Source organism: Phoenix dactylifera, chromosome 14 (assembly GCF_009389715.1).
Source record: "Phoenix dactylifera cultivar Barhee BC4 chromosome 14, palm_55x_up_171113_PBpolish2nd_filt_p, whole genome shotgun sequence".
NCBI lineage: Eukaryota > Viridiplantae > Streptophyta > Magnoliopsida > Arecales > Arecaceae > Phoenix > Phoenix dactylifera.
Genome location: NC_052405.1, coordinates 1079985 through 1095906, shown reverse-complemented (window position 1 = coordinate 1095906; position 15922 = coordinate 1079985). Strand labels below are relative to the sequence as shown.

Below are 15922 nucleotides of genomic sequence, written 5' to 3'. Positions count from 1 at the left end.
TTCGATAAGTATGGTTTATCTTTTAAGACTGGTGGATAAGTCATCGTCAGAAATCTAAGACCATTTCAATATTTAGTTTTACTTTATTCATTTTTATGAACAACTTTATAGAAGAGGTAAAATTAGATAAGATGCGTGGAATTCCTGATTAGTTCTATCATATTCTATTGCAATCCACAACTTGGATTCACTTCTGACCACGACGTGAGCCATCATGATACTCTTCTCTGTACGTCGTTCGTCCGTATAAAAGTCTACTTGGAAGAAAACTATGGTTTGGTCAGCTTCCGAAGAAGCGTTGTCTAGTCAATACATTTATGTCCAAGATTATCATGCAAGTTTCTTTGATCTTTTGCTGCCACATTTCATTTCTCACTACGAATAGATTATTCTGTTAATAGAAACATTTGAATCCTCTTTCCTCTGTTAATAGGAAGTTTTGGTAAACAGAAGCACCCCATTAATTTGGAAAATCACTAAAATAAGAAGAACGCCCGTAGTTTAATGATTCTATATAAATAATAATTTTAAGAAAAAGCGTACTTGACTTGAATTCTGCACTAATCGAAAACCGAGCAATGGAATACAAGAATTGGAGGAAACCAAGTTGCTTTGCTCTTCCTAATGACTCCAAAAGCAAATACCAGATCACATTTTTAATAAATAATAAAGAAAACAAAAACTATGGTATAAGACTGGAAGCAATAAAATGTGCGGCGAGCGTCAGGTCCCGACGATTGACTTCTATCCCGAAGAAGATGGGGGATAGCGGCCAAAATCCGTCCAGGGCGGCGCCGGAAAGCCCGATCCACTCCCTCCAGTGCTACTTCCCGGCGGACGGAGATAGCCTGTCTGCTGCTCTGTTTCCCCTGAAGGATAAAGCAGGGGGAAAGCAGAGGAGGAAGAAAAAGAAGATGGAGCAGAGGAGGAAGAAACAGAGGAAGTCGCGAAAGAATGAGAAGCCAGTGAAGAAGTGTTCGCCATAAGAGATGCCATAGAAGAACTGGAGTACATCATTTGTTCCAAAAGGGCCGTGGGAGGCAACGTCCGGTATTGCCCTGTCCCCTGTAAGAGACTAGAGTACTCTAAATAGTCCCTCGAGGCACTGGAAGCTTGAAGCAGAGCAAATGGTTGGGATTCCAAAAGAGTCGCCGGCTGAGGACTGGGAGCCGGCGGCTGAGGCGCAGGAGAAATGGGTGCCGCCGGTCCAAGGTGGACATTCTCGGGGAAGTTCAGCTTCGCTCTGTTTCCTCTGAAGCGGAGGGCGGCCTCGTCGTAGGCCCGGGCGGCGGCCTCGGCGGTCTCGAAGGTGCCGAGCCATACGCGGGCCGCCTTGTGCGGGTCTCTGATTTCTGCTGCCCATTTTCCCCACGGCCGCTGTCGGACGCCGCGGTACCGCCGCCTCTGCCCTTGCTCTGGCTCGGGGTTGGTGGAAGCGGAGTGCTCCTCTGTCGTTGAAGCAGGGGTTGGAGGAGTAGGCGAACCGGTGGCGGTGACAAGGCTATGAGGGCTCTGCTCTGATGCTGTAGAAATAAAAAGACGAGAGTAAAGACTTAAGGTATAACACACACACACACACACACACACACACACACACACACACACACAGAGAGAGAGAGAGAGAGAGAGAGAGAGAGAGAGAGAGAGATGGCAAGCAGTAATATATGGAGTGGCAAATGAATTATTATGAGTTGCTAATTGGCCATGGCTGGGTCAGGGGATAAAGATGGGGACTGATAACTGGGACAGAGGAGGAGCTGGGAATGGAACAGTAGAGCAGAAACGACAGAATCTTTTAGATGCTCATCGTGATTTTTAAAGCTTGGATTCTTTTGGAGATAAGATGAAGGAAAAACAATATAGAGAGATATGTTCGTCAGCTTACATGAAACGAAAAGCTAAAGCAGATAGCTTTGGGAACACATATCTATGTAGCGAAGATTCAAGACAGTTCGATATTTATTAGAAAAGTAGTGACTAGTATCTAAAAGTAATGTCAATATTTTTTTTTTTGGGTGAATATGAAAAACATCTAATAAGCTAATTTCTAAGTGTACATACTTATTTTATTATGTTTTTTGAGGAATACGCTTATTATGGCAGCAAGAAGTTAGTTTGTTCATAGGAGGAACATTCAGAACAAACTTAAATTTTTTCCACTGAAGAGAATAAAACAGACACGTAACTTAAAAATTCCGCGAAGACTCGTATGCGCTGCTACAATAGGAAATATATAAAAAGAACATCCTAAAGAACAAAAAAGAGCAAATGATAAAATCATGTTAATTTATTGCAAACCTCATTTGAATATAACCGGAAAATATTTATATGATCATATTCAGTACTGTTGCAGAAAAATCGAAAGAAGAAGAAAAAATCAGACAAGGAGATAAAATCATAGGATTAGCACGAGCAAGTTGCAGGACATGACAGGAGAACAACAGTTATGATAAAACTGTGATGATGATTACTCTGGAGAACTGATCACCTGCCATAATTGTTGATGATGACTCCCCGAAGGCCGGGGAGCTACCGAACTCTGCCGCGAAACCCCGGTAATACCTCAACAGCGACTCCGGCATCAGCTCCTCCCTCTCTCTCTTCATCCCACCGACGACGCCGGCCCCACCCGGACCACTCATCAGCGGCGGCGAAGACGAAGACGAGGAGGTGTACGAAGGCGAACCGACTGCACCTGCTCGGTCCCCGGCGACGACATGCGTCAAGGCCGACACCATCAACGACATCTCCCTCTCTCGACTATACGGCGAGAACATCACGGCCGCCATCTCCGAAACCAGCCCTTCTTCCTCGGCTCCGCCGCTTTCCGGCACGGGGCTACCGATCTCCTTGGAGTCGCGTGGATTCGCCACCTTGAAGCACATGTAATCTTTCAAGTGTCTCCTCTCGGGCAAATCAATCGTTCGAGGCCTAGAGATGATATGAGGTACATATATAAGTCGAGAGCTTGAAAGCGCCGCTTTACGAACAGTAATAGTCGCTACGTTTCGAGAATGTTTCATAACCTTTTTGTTCTTCTAATTATTTAATAGGAATAATTAAAAAAATATGAAGGTTGTAAATGAGAATTTTGTTTTTTTTTTAAAAAAAAAAGAGGAGGTGGAGGGCCAGGAGTTGCTGACCGAGAAAAAGGGCGTTCACACGTGACACCGCCGTGGGTCTATTCGAGGGATGAATGGGTGAGTCGGTGGGTGCGACCGCGGTTGGGGAGTTGAGTAAGATTCCACATTGTCGGTGATGGACCGAGATAAGAACGAGTGGGGAGGGGAGGATTCGTAGTTGGATTTGAGCTTCCTTCTTAATTCCTACACAGGAAGGTGCCGACATCAATCCAGCGGCGCTTTGGGCCGGATCTAATTGTATCGTGGGCTGGTCGGGTTGAACTTGAACCTGACTCTAGAAGCGAGTCGGATTCGAGTCCGTAAGAGTTTTCGGTCGAGGCTTGACCACTCTTCAAGCTCGAAAGGTTTACTTCATCCCGAACTTCATTGATGGCTCGGGTTCAAGCCAATGCGATCTGGTTTGATCGCGCTCTTATCATCAATTTTTATGCCATTACGATGGAGTTCGAACCATAAGAGTTAATAATTATGTTGGAGGAAAAATGGACTGCCCAAAATACATGGATATACCGCCGGCACGTAACGGCGAGCGCGGCAACCCCCAAGGCGCCCGGCCTTAAGGCTTACAACCTCGATCTCGGCTAAGTTTAGCCCGATCGACCTTAAGTCCAAAGAAAAGCCAGTCAAGGGAAGAAGCAGACCCTCTCCACTCCACCGAAAATTAAGTCCCCCTCCTCCTCATCTAGGGTCTAATCCCGCGATCTCCGCCTCAACGACTGTCAACGATTAAATACGTATGATCTCAACGGACCGCCTGCCAGCCCAAAATCTCGGACTATCCACGACAACTCATTAATTCACACGATCACGTCCAATTACTATGGTAACTTATTAATTCGCACAGTCACGTCCAATCACAGGTAACTCCTACACCCCTCTTATAAAAGGAAGATCTTTTCTTCTGAGAAAGGGATCTCTTTTCAACATACTATCTCTGCTTGCTCCACAAATGTTCATTCTGACTTAAGCATCGAAGGGCCGGTGCCGGAACTACTGGCTTCTTGCAGGTCCCCCGGAGAATGCTATCCGCCGCCGCATCTCCTACTGGAGCTCCTCCTCCTCGATCCGCGGTCGTTCCTGGGTCCAGTTTCCAGCAATAAATTCATTTAGCCCTAATTCGACCATTTTCTCACCTGACACTTTTTGAAAGTCGGAGATGAAGACGTGACATTTTTTCTAGTCCATGAATGATGGAACACGTGATGTTGGCGGTGGATACGTCTTTTTCGAGGGTGGACAAATTGAGACATCAGTTTAATTGTGATCCAGCATAAATGATGAATTCTATAATCAGTGATTGAGCTGGAAGTCAAGAAGAAATTTTTGATCCAACTCTCTGATTATGATCAGATTTTGATGATCCAAATGAGGTCAAGCTATAAAAGTCCTACTTTAGGAACTTATGTAGGCAATCTGGCGAAATAATTTCTGTAATCAATAATTTTACTTTAGTAACTTATATACGCAATTTGTTGTGATGCCGTGGGATGGGACTGGTGCCAACTTGGTTCACAAGTTCGTGAAGGACTTTTATCATAAGTTTAACTAGTTGACAAGAAAATTGCGACCACCAGTCTAAATCTAAGCCTCACAATTTCCACCGCTTGATATGTACTTGTTGTTTAACCCACCAGTCTACATTGATACAACAGATAAAAGGGATATGATATCAAGTGCTTTTTTGTTGCAAGATATGGATAAAGTTACCTCTTTGACCATTAATTAGCCCCATTTTTCCTACGTGCATTTATGAAAGGGATGTTCCTTCTCTTTCTTTGCCTTGTGAACTATTTTTTTCTCATCATTCACCAAAACCAAAAAAAAAAAAAAACTATATTCTTTTCATCAGAGTGGTCATGCTTATATTTTTGAAATTTACCGGTAAATATTATGAATGTGGCGTATAAGAGTAGCTTATGTATGGTAGGATGTCGTGTAGAGAAATTTGGCTTTCCGGTGCTTGCAGTATTAAGACTTTGTATTTAGAAAGGGAAAGAGTAGGCGTCGACTTCAATAATAATTTCAATACACAGTTTAATTCTTTGTATTTGTCTTTTATTAGCAGTAAAAGAATATGATCGAAATTTCAAACAAAAAATTAATACAACCGATTTCAATGTTAATGATCCGATAGGTTTAGTCAGCAAGAATAATGAGTTTCAATCAAAAAGTTGCAATGCAATTGCTGCATATTTTGTGTGTGTGGATTATGCCAGTGATGTGTCTATTTTTGCTCCAAATTTGCTTACCTATGAAAACAACCTTTTGGCACTGGATTGTAGTATTAATTTTGTGGGTCACATGTCTCTTTCTAAGAAATTTAGCACATGTGAGTATAGATCGTATGAGAGTTGCTCCACATATGGTGTATTCTCGCCTACCATGACATGTCCTAATCTCACAATAATGCTTGAACCTTGGTGCCCAATCTTTTTCCATTAGATCATCCACAGTTGAACCATAATGAATGAGAGGTGCTTTTTTTTGTTTTTTTGCTACACCAGATGACTCATACCAATCTGGTGTGGTGTAGATACATCTAAAAAAATCGAAATACGACAAGTCACGAAGTGCCCAAGGCACCTCCTCTCCACCTATCCAAAGAACTCCAGAGTGATTTGCAACAAAGGTGACCACCCAATCCGCAGCTCCGTTGACCTCTCTGAAGATATACTTTGCCCTGGGGACAGTATCCCCACTAGCCATGCCTCAGATATCTCGAAGCAGGCCTTTTAAATGTGCTTCGGTTTAACAAAACTAATGCCTACTCTTTTTTTTATCTTTCCCTAGTTTCTTATTTATGGGATGGTAAGCAAACTTTTGTTCCCCAAAATATATCCTTGTTTTTGGTACCTACCGCACTCAACAATTCTTTAATCCATGAGGTCTTTTAACCTCTAATTTGTCACATAAGTCAATTGTACAAAGTCTCGTAATTATTTTATAAGAAATTAGATAAAATTCTCTCATCTTATATGATGATGAGTCAATATTTTTCCTTGAAAAGACGAGATTTCAATAACAAATTTTGCATTACATGATCAGGCGCCAATATCTCCTTTTTCTCTATCTTTTTTTTGTTTGAGAGAGAATAAATTATTCTAAGATTCAAGCACTACGTCCATTTATAATCGATTGGGAAGATTGCTTACACTAAGCAGAATCCATTCAAAGCTTGCTTATCTCACCTTAATTCTATTTCATATGTTTAGTAATGATTTTAGGATTTTTTGCATCGATACCTTTCTAAATATCGAATTTTGCATGAATATCTTTCCAAAATTAATATTTGCATATATACCCTCGTAAAATTTTGTTATTGTACAAATGCCCATAATATAACAATTGTTCTAACGGTATTAAGAAAAACTATATTTATATTAATTAAAAATAAAATAAAATTTTAAAATTACGCCATTGTCCTTGTCTTCTTCTCCTATCGGAATCACGATCTATTTGCATGTCTACCTATTAAGAATATTTTAGTCATTTTAATTTAAAACTATTAATTTTTTAATATTGTTAGATAGCATGGGTACATATACAAAAACAAAAATAAAAAAAAGGGTAGAATGACAAAACAAGTATTTTACAAAAGTATCCATGCAAATATCAATTTTGGATGGATATTCATGCAAAATCCGATATTTAGAAGGGTATTCATACAAAACAACCCATAATTTTAATATACACATCAACTTATTTTTTGATGCACTTAATCACATCATCAGACGTGGTCGTTTGTATATGTCATTGCTGACGTCTGTCACATGAGATCATAATGTCACGAGCCTATAGACGACATCCAAATAGTAGTAAACAAATGGGCTTCAAATGAGACGGGCCCGTAAAGCTCATTCTAATACCCACCCAGACCTAATCCACCGTGATCATCTCTTTCTTTTATGGTATTATAGTCTGACTTGGACACCTGTTGAAGTCTGTCGATTACAAAAAGACCTTGGTCAACCCAACACACGTGGCCAATCTGAAGCTGCAGTTTGTTTCGGTCACTGGATCATCGTCATCATCGACTAAGACCAGCTACATGAGTTGGCATGCTAGCATGCTAAATAAAATAAAATAAAATAAAATATAAGAAGATATTAGAATAATATGAAACATTTTATGTAACTTGGATAGCATATAGTTTACTTATATCGCATTGCCAACATGTGCAATGTGATCGATAGTTCAGCAAAAAAATAAAAATTCAATGCGATTAACATGGGGTGAACCAATTCTATGCAAGGAGTCTAAGGGTTTGCCTTTTGACCTCCTATTAATATTTTTTTTGGATTCTACGAGCAATGACTCGACCTACCGAGGGCCGTCACTTTGACCTAGGTTGGATGGGGTAGATATAGAATAGCAGGTACGAATTAGGCCCTCTTGGTCTAAAAAAATTAAAGAAATTTGACATGTGCGATCGATCTAGATTGAAACCTTGTCACCACCCAACGCCATGTGTCTTTAAAAAATAGCAAAGAGTCATATTGTTTGAATGATGCTATGCGAGGGATATCTCTAGATTGTGCGAGAACTTTTTATCAATGCGGGAAACATTGATATAGACCATGCATTTAAACTTATGGATGAAACATTCCTCAACAAAAAAATGAAATATTCTGAGACAAATAGTTATTTCCCAGTAGTTATTTAAGTTTTTGTTTGGTGGAAAGTTTTCATTTCTTGTTGGAATAACTCTAAGATTGAACTTAGTTTTTCCCACTGCAAAAAGAGTTAGAAAAAAAGAGAGGATCTTATTACAAAAAATGTGGGAATTCCATCCTCTCTTGACATGGTTATTTTAGAAATAAGTATATTAATTTGACTAAAACAGTTATCCTAAGTCCCATAACCTACTTTACTGTAGCTTTATTCATGAACCAGAACAGAAGTCCACAAATTTGGACCCATAAGATGACATCATGCATGAGATTATAAGAAACGAATTGGTTTAGTTAATATCTCCTAAACTACGACTTCATGTCCACGTTCCATGGGCCATATCCATTTGTCACATCATGCATGTCCACGTAATTCCGCACGCAGGCGTTATATATTTGTATATAGATAGATATATAGATATGGATGTTTAGATACATAGGCTTGGGTTCTGGATGGGGATGAACTTGGGAAGGAAAACGACTAGGATCCTTACTTTTTTGGCCCGGAGTCATGCATCTGGCTCAAGCTTTTAGTTAAACAAGGTGGGCTTCACCTACTTTTAACATGGCGTGCTCTATACAATTCCATGCATCCCTTTTAGAGTAAAGACAAACTCAGGCGAATCTATAGACCAATGTTTTATGCTACCCAATGACTATCTCACGGCACCACCTGGTATAAGGGATTATGATGAAGACCAGCTAGCTAGACCTAGCTAGGTCTAATGGGACTTAGCGTGGAAGAAGGACTCACCTTTCTTTGTAAGGATCCATCATTAAATCATCCATCAGACACTTTAAGATCTATGCAGATGGATGAATGATGGAGTTTGAAGTGATTTGAGATCTGTGTGGCGGGGGATCCAATGCTGAACTCGTGCAAAGAAGGGTGAATCTTCCTTTCATGCAAAAGATATAATCCCGATCCTCCTAGCTCAATTGATTGGCACTCTCTCCTCCATGCATGGGAGATGTTTCAGATTCTATAGGTGACATGTTTATTCTATTCCCTTGCGCTACAAAAAACTTGGACATTAGCGACGCTTTTTTTGGCTATTAGCGACGCTTAAAGCATCGCCTATGCTACAGTGGAAAAAAAATATTTATTTAACGACGCTAAAAAGCGTCGTTAAAAGTGTCGTCAATTACATATTAACTTCAATGACGCTTTTAAACGTCGTCATTAGCTGCCGACGCTTGGAATAAGCGTCGGCAAATAAGAGTCGGAAGTTTTCTTTTTTTGTGTAGTGTTGTGAATGGAACTAGAATGAAGAGACTAGAGTAGCAAAATAACAAAAAGTTCTTGCATGGCTGACCAATTCTGGAACACTTTGTAGGCGCTTCCACGATTTTTTACTCACTTCGTCCCCTGATGTATATAGATGAAGCTTGGTACCAGCCAATTATAGAATGCTAGCATACTTGTTCGTGAACATCACACAATCCAAAAAGTGAAAAGTTGGCAGGAACAAAAAGAGAATGCATTATGCCGGCTTGTTCTTGTCCCATCAAAAAAAATACTGAATTTTTTTTTGATAGAATATAGCATACGTGCATGTATACATCCATCCATATATATCTATATAAACTATTCGTACATATTTTTGGAATCTTGCAATCCAAAAATATTGGTCCAAATTTCTTTTTCTCAAAAAAAAAAAAGGATGGGAGAAAGCCCAGATAAAATCCAAATTAGGACACAATTCAAAGCCAGGTACTCGCAAGTCGCATCCAGCATCAAATGGTAAGCAAGTTGGCGCCCTCATTCCTGGTCCCCGTGAACTTATCTTGTGAATTAATAATATTTGATCCACACAAATGTATCCAATGAATTACTGAGGGGTGCGTGCATCCAAACGAGCCCATTCCACTGCCAAGAAGTGAAGTGGCATGTTATATGAGAGTCATGGGCGGCCTTGCAAAAGAATTAAACTTATAGTCTCTTCCAATGGAAGAACTTGTTTGTACTTTTGATGATACTAGTCTTTTGATATATATATATATATTAGACTATATTACTTATAATTTATGATGTAAATATACATTTGTTTCTTGTAGGAAAGCGCAAGGCAACTTGACTTAGGGTGATGGCATGAAGCCTTGCTAAAGGAATAGGCAAAGGGATCCGATAGGCGACATTGGTTAGAAGAATGACCCTTTCGCATGTTAGAATAGTTTCTCAACTAATGCGCTTCAAAACCGACCATAGCTAACGTGGCAAATTGACTAAATAGAAGCTCATCAAGAAGCCACAAGCCGATCAACAAAAATCTGCTACATGGCTAATCCAAAGGCACGTGAAGGGTTCTTCGAATTTCTAACCTTCTCTGGCGATGGGTCACCCAAGATTGTGAATGGTTTCCATAACTGTGTGATGAACAAGCGATCTATGTGGATGAGATGCATGGATGAAACGACCAGGTGTGATCTTCAGGAGTTATGCGACTTGTTACCAAAAATGGTCGATGCGCGCACCCGATTTCTTAGTGATAGGCACTAGCTCTCACCTATATAAATCTCTCCCGAAGAATCCTTGAGGTAAGTGCTCCTAAACTCTTTAGGTGCACTTTTGTTCCCCTTATGCCGCCACTTTGTCAGTCTTACAACATATCCGCAGTTACCTAAAGGTTGAGTTTGACTTAGACATCGAAAGGTTTCCAGTTGGACACTCTTCGACAAATGGGCTTTTTTTATCTATAGTGTTTCAAGTCAGAGTGCGGCACCGGAGCTACCATCCGAGCATGACCTTCTCCATTCCAAGCTTTCTAAAGTGCTCTTTTATTCTCCTTACACTATTATTCCGCTGTTTTTACAACACATCAAAGAGTTGGTCTAGCTCAGGCATCAGAGAGTTCTCCGTCGGATACTCTCCGAGAAGTGATTTTTCTTTATTTGTTGTGTTTCAAGTTGGTGCACGGCGTCAGAGCCACCATCTGATTATGATTTTCTTCATCTTTTTTTGTCCATTAGATGTAGCTAGCAAGGAACGCATGGACATTTGGAGAGAGGCGCCCCTCACCGGGAGTTGTGGTGGAGCAGGCGTGGCTGTTCGCGGTGGAGGCCTCTGAGGCGCTCCGGTCGGATAGACATCTGATAGCTCGGGACATCTGGGGCTCCTCACCTGCTCGTGGAGTGCCCCGTTTGATGTTTTTCACCTGGGAGCCTCCACCCCGAGTTTTTTCAAGATCAACTTCGATGGATGCATCCTGCAGGGCGCTAGGAGGGGAGGTGCGGGCTTTGTTATTAGGAGCTCGGATTCTAGGATGATCGCGGCTGGGGGCTGCCACCTATTTGACAACTTTGTGCCAGGGGCGGAGTTGAGAGCGGCTTGGGCTGGCTTGTGCTATGTACAACGTGCATTGTGGGGAAGAGAGGTTCTTTTGGAAGGTGATTCTACGACAGTTATTGGGTGGATCCAGTAGGCTTCGGAGGGGAGTCGGTGATTACCATCTGCTGCTACAAGATATTAGGGCTATGGGCCAAGATGGGCTAGTGATCCAGGCGAAGCATGTCTTCAGAGAGGCCAATGGAACTGCATATTGGGTGGCTTCATTTGTTGCCAATCATTCTTAGGACCACCTATGGGTGGAAGAGGCAGAGCTGTTTAGTGCGCTCCGAGATGTTTTGCATTTTGATTTTTTTAGTTGTATTCATACATGAATGATACTTCTGTTTTAACAAAAAAAAAAAAAAAAAAAAAAAAAAAGAAAGAGAAGAAGAAGAAGAAAGACGACGACGACGACATGCAGCAACTTTCAAGCTAGCCTCTCCAGCTGGAACAGCAAACCGACCTCTCTCTCTCTCCTGTGATTTTGTAAGCTCGGTGCATGCGATCTCGATGTACAATTTTGGAGGCGGTTTCTTGCCTCAATGTCAGCAACAACGTACGGTGGTGGACTAATTGGACCAGGGCTCATAATAGTCGTAGATGCGACTTATTTTACGGTCATCGAGAACGCGGCTTTACATAAAAACTTGTGCCAACTTGTTTTTGACTTCTAAGCACCAGAACAAAGTTCTCGCTACGACTAGAGCTCTTAATCTTGAAACCAAGGAATCAGTTTTACTCGAGGGAAGAAAAAAAAAACAGGGGAACCAATTTTACTCAATAAAAACAAAGGAACCTCCGACAAGCAAACGGCTACCGAAGACTTCATAAATATTCCAACATGCACGCATTTCATCAAATCTGAGGAGAGAAAAGAGTTGTTGGATTTGTAGCATAAAAGGACAAGGTCAGAGTCAGAGTTCACAGCTAAGCTGAGAGTTCGGTTCGGTGTCAGAGCTTGAGGCTGAGATTTTTTTTTTCCCTTCTTTTTTGTCTCTTGGGGTTAGATGAAGGGTCAAGTATAGACCCTTTTGAAACAAAGAGGCGTCAAGGCCTTTGAGAAAAAGACATTAGACATGAGCACAAAATATGCCTTGAGGATGTTGAACACTTCGTTTGAAAGGCCAAAATAAAGTCCTCGAAGCATGGGAACTCAAACAAGGTTCCAGATTCGAGTGGCAAAGCCGAAATGGCATGTTGCTTTCTTTGACCATCTTTGTGTTCGAGCCGAAATTTGTATATGCTGTCTCCTTAGCCATGCTTGCCACTAGAAACAGGGAACCACCGAGATGCTCTTTGATACTGTTGTTTTCTTTCTTTTATGCATGAATGGTACTCATTAAGGACTTTGCTGCTATTTCTTAGTATTTGTTAATGATGTTAAAGATGCTCTATTCCATTGCTAAAGCAAAAGAATTTTTCTTTTGTTAATTCCCATTGTACTCCCTTAATGAATGTTTTGTTGTCTGAAAGTGGAAGTGAATTGTCCACTTCATGCTGTTAAAGTGAATGTGAATGGATAGCTTTGCAGTGTTTTTTCTGGCTTCAATCAGAAAAAAAAGGGGCATGGATAGCTTGTCAGTGTGTTCCCAGAGTCTGAATATAAGCAGCCATCTTTCATTATGCTTGATCCTCCCACTTATAGAAAGCTTGCCAATCCCTGAAACCAAAGTTCATCTTTTAGGAATTCACCTTTGCAAAGCTCACTTGCAGCAATTCTTCTAAGTGGCACCTGGCTAAATTAACAAATAATTGGAGTGAGCTAATTAAGATCTATGAATAAGATACTATTTATGGCTTCAAGGGCCCATTTACATGGGAGTCAAAAGTGCTTCATCAAGGCTGAAGCCCAAGTAAAAGTGCAGTATCCATTTAGAGATTGTTCAAGTTAAAATATGTTCAGGGCCTTCCAGATTACTTTGGTGCAGATAAAGCATTGTTAGAGGATATGCATGATAAGAAGACGAGCTAATTTTGGCGAAGTTTGGTGTCGTGATGTGAAAATTCTTATGATGAACAATTGCAAAAAGGGTTCACCATAAGATTTTCGAAGATTCTTGATATGAAAATTGTTATGATGAACAATTGAAAGTTCTTGATTTAAGTAAGGTTCTGGGACTTGGGAAACATGATTTTTAGTGACTATGGTTGCTATAATTCTGCACACTACAACAATATATTTAGCCTACTTCAATGAAATACCGTAATGAACTCCTGAATTAGATCTTCTGGTTGAGCCTACTCCAGGATTAGAGATCAAATCTGCTCGAGTTCAAACGTGGTTTAGAAACTTTTTTAGGTCCACCTGAAACTTGACCGAGTTAACTCAACTCGGCAGGCTTTTGAGCCGAATCAGTAGGAGATTCAGCCAACTCACCAAGTGACTCGACATTCGGCTCGAGTCATTTGACTCAACTGAGTCGTAAATACAAAGTATAATCTATTTCAGCATTATACTTTTTTCAGTCTTTCACCTAAAACAGGGCATCTTTTAGTACATGTAGCGTAGGGCTTCCATTCCTCATCCACCCTAAATCTTCATCATTCCTCGTTCTTCGACCCACCTCAGTAACCCCATTATTTCCAATTCCCATCATACATTGAGGGGTTTTGCTGGCTGCCCCCCAACACTGGACGCTCACATACAAATAGAAGTTGATAGCATATCAAATGTCATTGGTATCTCTTAATTTTTATCATTTTATGTTAATCATTAAAATAAGTTATTAGTTATATGTTAACCATAAATTATAGATTTAAGGTTCCTTATGTCCATGTGTAGAAATATCTTTATTTGTGATACTAAAAATCATTACTCCGTAATTAACATATTCTACAATAGATATACTATGTATGTGTGCGTGTGTGTGTATTGTCGCGTCTTGATGTTCAAAATTCAGTAGGTACTCAATCCAGTCTTTGAATCGACTCAACTTGAGTAACTTTCAGGTCGAGTCTTAGATTCTTAAACTATGTTTTGAACTCGTACTTAAACCGCATGAAGCAATCATTGTATATACTTAGCAATCCTTTTTTTTATATGAGAAAATATCAATCCTTATAAATATTTAGAAAGACGGACTAAGGATTAGTTCCCTGCTGACAAACGACTCAAATTCCAAAAGAGGCCACATGAATTAACTCCAAGACCTCCTCATGGAGAAGGTTAGAATCATTGGGCCAGACACCTCCAGCTCACCAGATATATTTCTTGTACCAAGAAAAACTACAAGAAAGGAATGCAGAAAGACCACCCCAGAATTTATTGAACAACAAAAATTACAGAATCAAGGAGTAAGAATATACGATTCAGCTGCAAGCTGACAGCAGATGAAGGAAAACAGGAAAAAAACAAAGAAACAGAGATGGCGGAAGCCTTGGTGCACAATTCAGTCGAAATAAAAAACACAGCAGGAGCATAAAAGGATGCAACAGAAGTCGAACTACAAGAATGAAGAAAAACAGCGAAGTCGAATCAAAATTAAGAGAGCTGCTGCAGTATAAGAGATAAGATAGGAGCAGACACACCAGGAGATGTGAAGATCTTTCATCAGGATGAACAGTAGATAATTCGATTTTCAGACTTCCTGGAGGCCGGTTCGATACCACGGTGCAGGCTTCTGAAATTCGAGAAATTCAGAATTAGCACCATACAGAAAGAATAATGTCTTCACTGCCAGATCTGTAAGACCCTCGAAAGAAACTTCTACACAAATATCAAGCAAATACGAAGGCTGGACATAACTTTCCAGATAATTACAACACGAATCCTCACACAAGCTCAGACCCAGAGACTGCACACTGAGATCCATATTGCGCTTTCTACCATCGACCTCCTCATCAACCTCTTCGCAGTTATATGGTATTGGGAGATCATGGTATTGGGAGATCTTCAACACGGTGCCCAGTTTGTTTTCAACACAATATCCTTACCTTTTTGACCCAACCCCATCATTCTGTCAATAACAAACTCCGGATTCGAAACACTCTCTCTCTTTTTTTTGGGTAAATCAGGCTTTTCATATGGCTCTTTAATGGGTATAGCCAGCCAAGTCAAGAGAAAGAAAATGATACAAGGAAGCAGGAATGTCAGTGGTCGTGGTCCACTTTATATTCGAAACAGTCTCTTAGGAATCCTGATTGGGATCCATGCTTTATATTTTCTCCAAGTCCTAGAAGACACACACACACACACACACACACACACACACACACACACACATATATATATATATAACAAAAAAAAAAACAAAGTATTGGCAGCACCTCATTTGCCATTGCCCATGTCTCATATCATGGTGGTCTCCCTACTTGGAAATATTCTCACTTCCAACCTCCATTTCTAAAAATAAAATTGACGGTTATTTAATCATATCTAATGATCGCAATATTCAAATATGGCCATAATAATGCTCAGTTAACCAATTTTTTGTCTGCAAACAAAGTATGCATACACTCTGAAGGTTGATGAGAAGAGCGACGTTTACAGCTTTGGAGTTGTTCTTTTAGAGCTGATCACCGGCAGGCAACCAGTGGGTGACTTTGGAGAGGAAGGACTAGATATTGTCCAGTGGGCAAGGATGAACACAAATTGGAGCAAAGAAGGAGTGGCGAAGATTTTAGACCCAAGGCTGATCAATGTTCCATTGGAGGAGGCCATGCAGGTGTTCTTCGGGGGGATGCTCTGCGTCCAAGAGCAGAGCGTCGAGCGGCCCACCATGAGAGAGGTTGTCCAGATGCTCAAGCAGACGAAGCAGCCATCCGGATTTCAGACACGCTGA

The 15922-nt window shown here is 40.7% G+C and overlaps 2 protein-coding genes across 2 annotated transcripts; one reads left to right on the top strand and one right to left on the bottom strand.

Moving 5' to 3' along the window:
• Positions 1-497: 497 nt before the first annotated feature.
• Positions 498-2974, bottom strand: LOC103701239 (ethylene-responsive transcription factor ABR1-like). Its single transcript, XM_008783232.4, has 2 exons — positions 2489-2974; positions 498-1523 (listed from the first exon to the last, which is right to left on the bottom strand). Exons 1-2 carry the CDS (start codon positions 2883-2885, stop codon positions 745-747), a joined length of 1176 nt encoding a protein of 391 aa, XP_008781454.2. The 5' UTR covers positions 2886-2974; the 3' UTR covers positions 498-744.
• Positions 2975-10091: 7117 nt separating this feature from the next.
• On the top strand, positions 10092-15922 carry LOC103701386 (leucine-rich repeat receptor-like serine/threonine-protein kinase BAM3). The gene is made up of 2 exons (XM_039133908.1): positions 10092-10274; positions 15605-15922. The coding sequence occupies exons 1-2, from the start codon at positions 10092-10094 to the stop codon at positions 15920-15922; spliced, it is 501 nt and encodes a 166-aa protein (XP_038989836.1).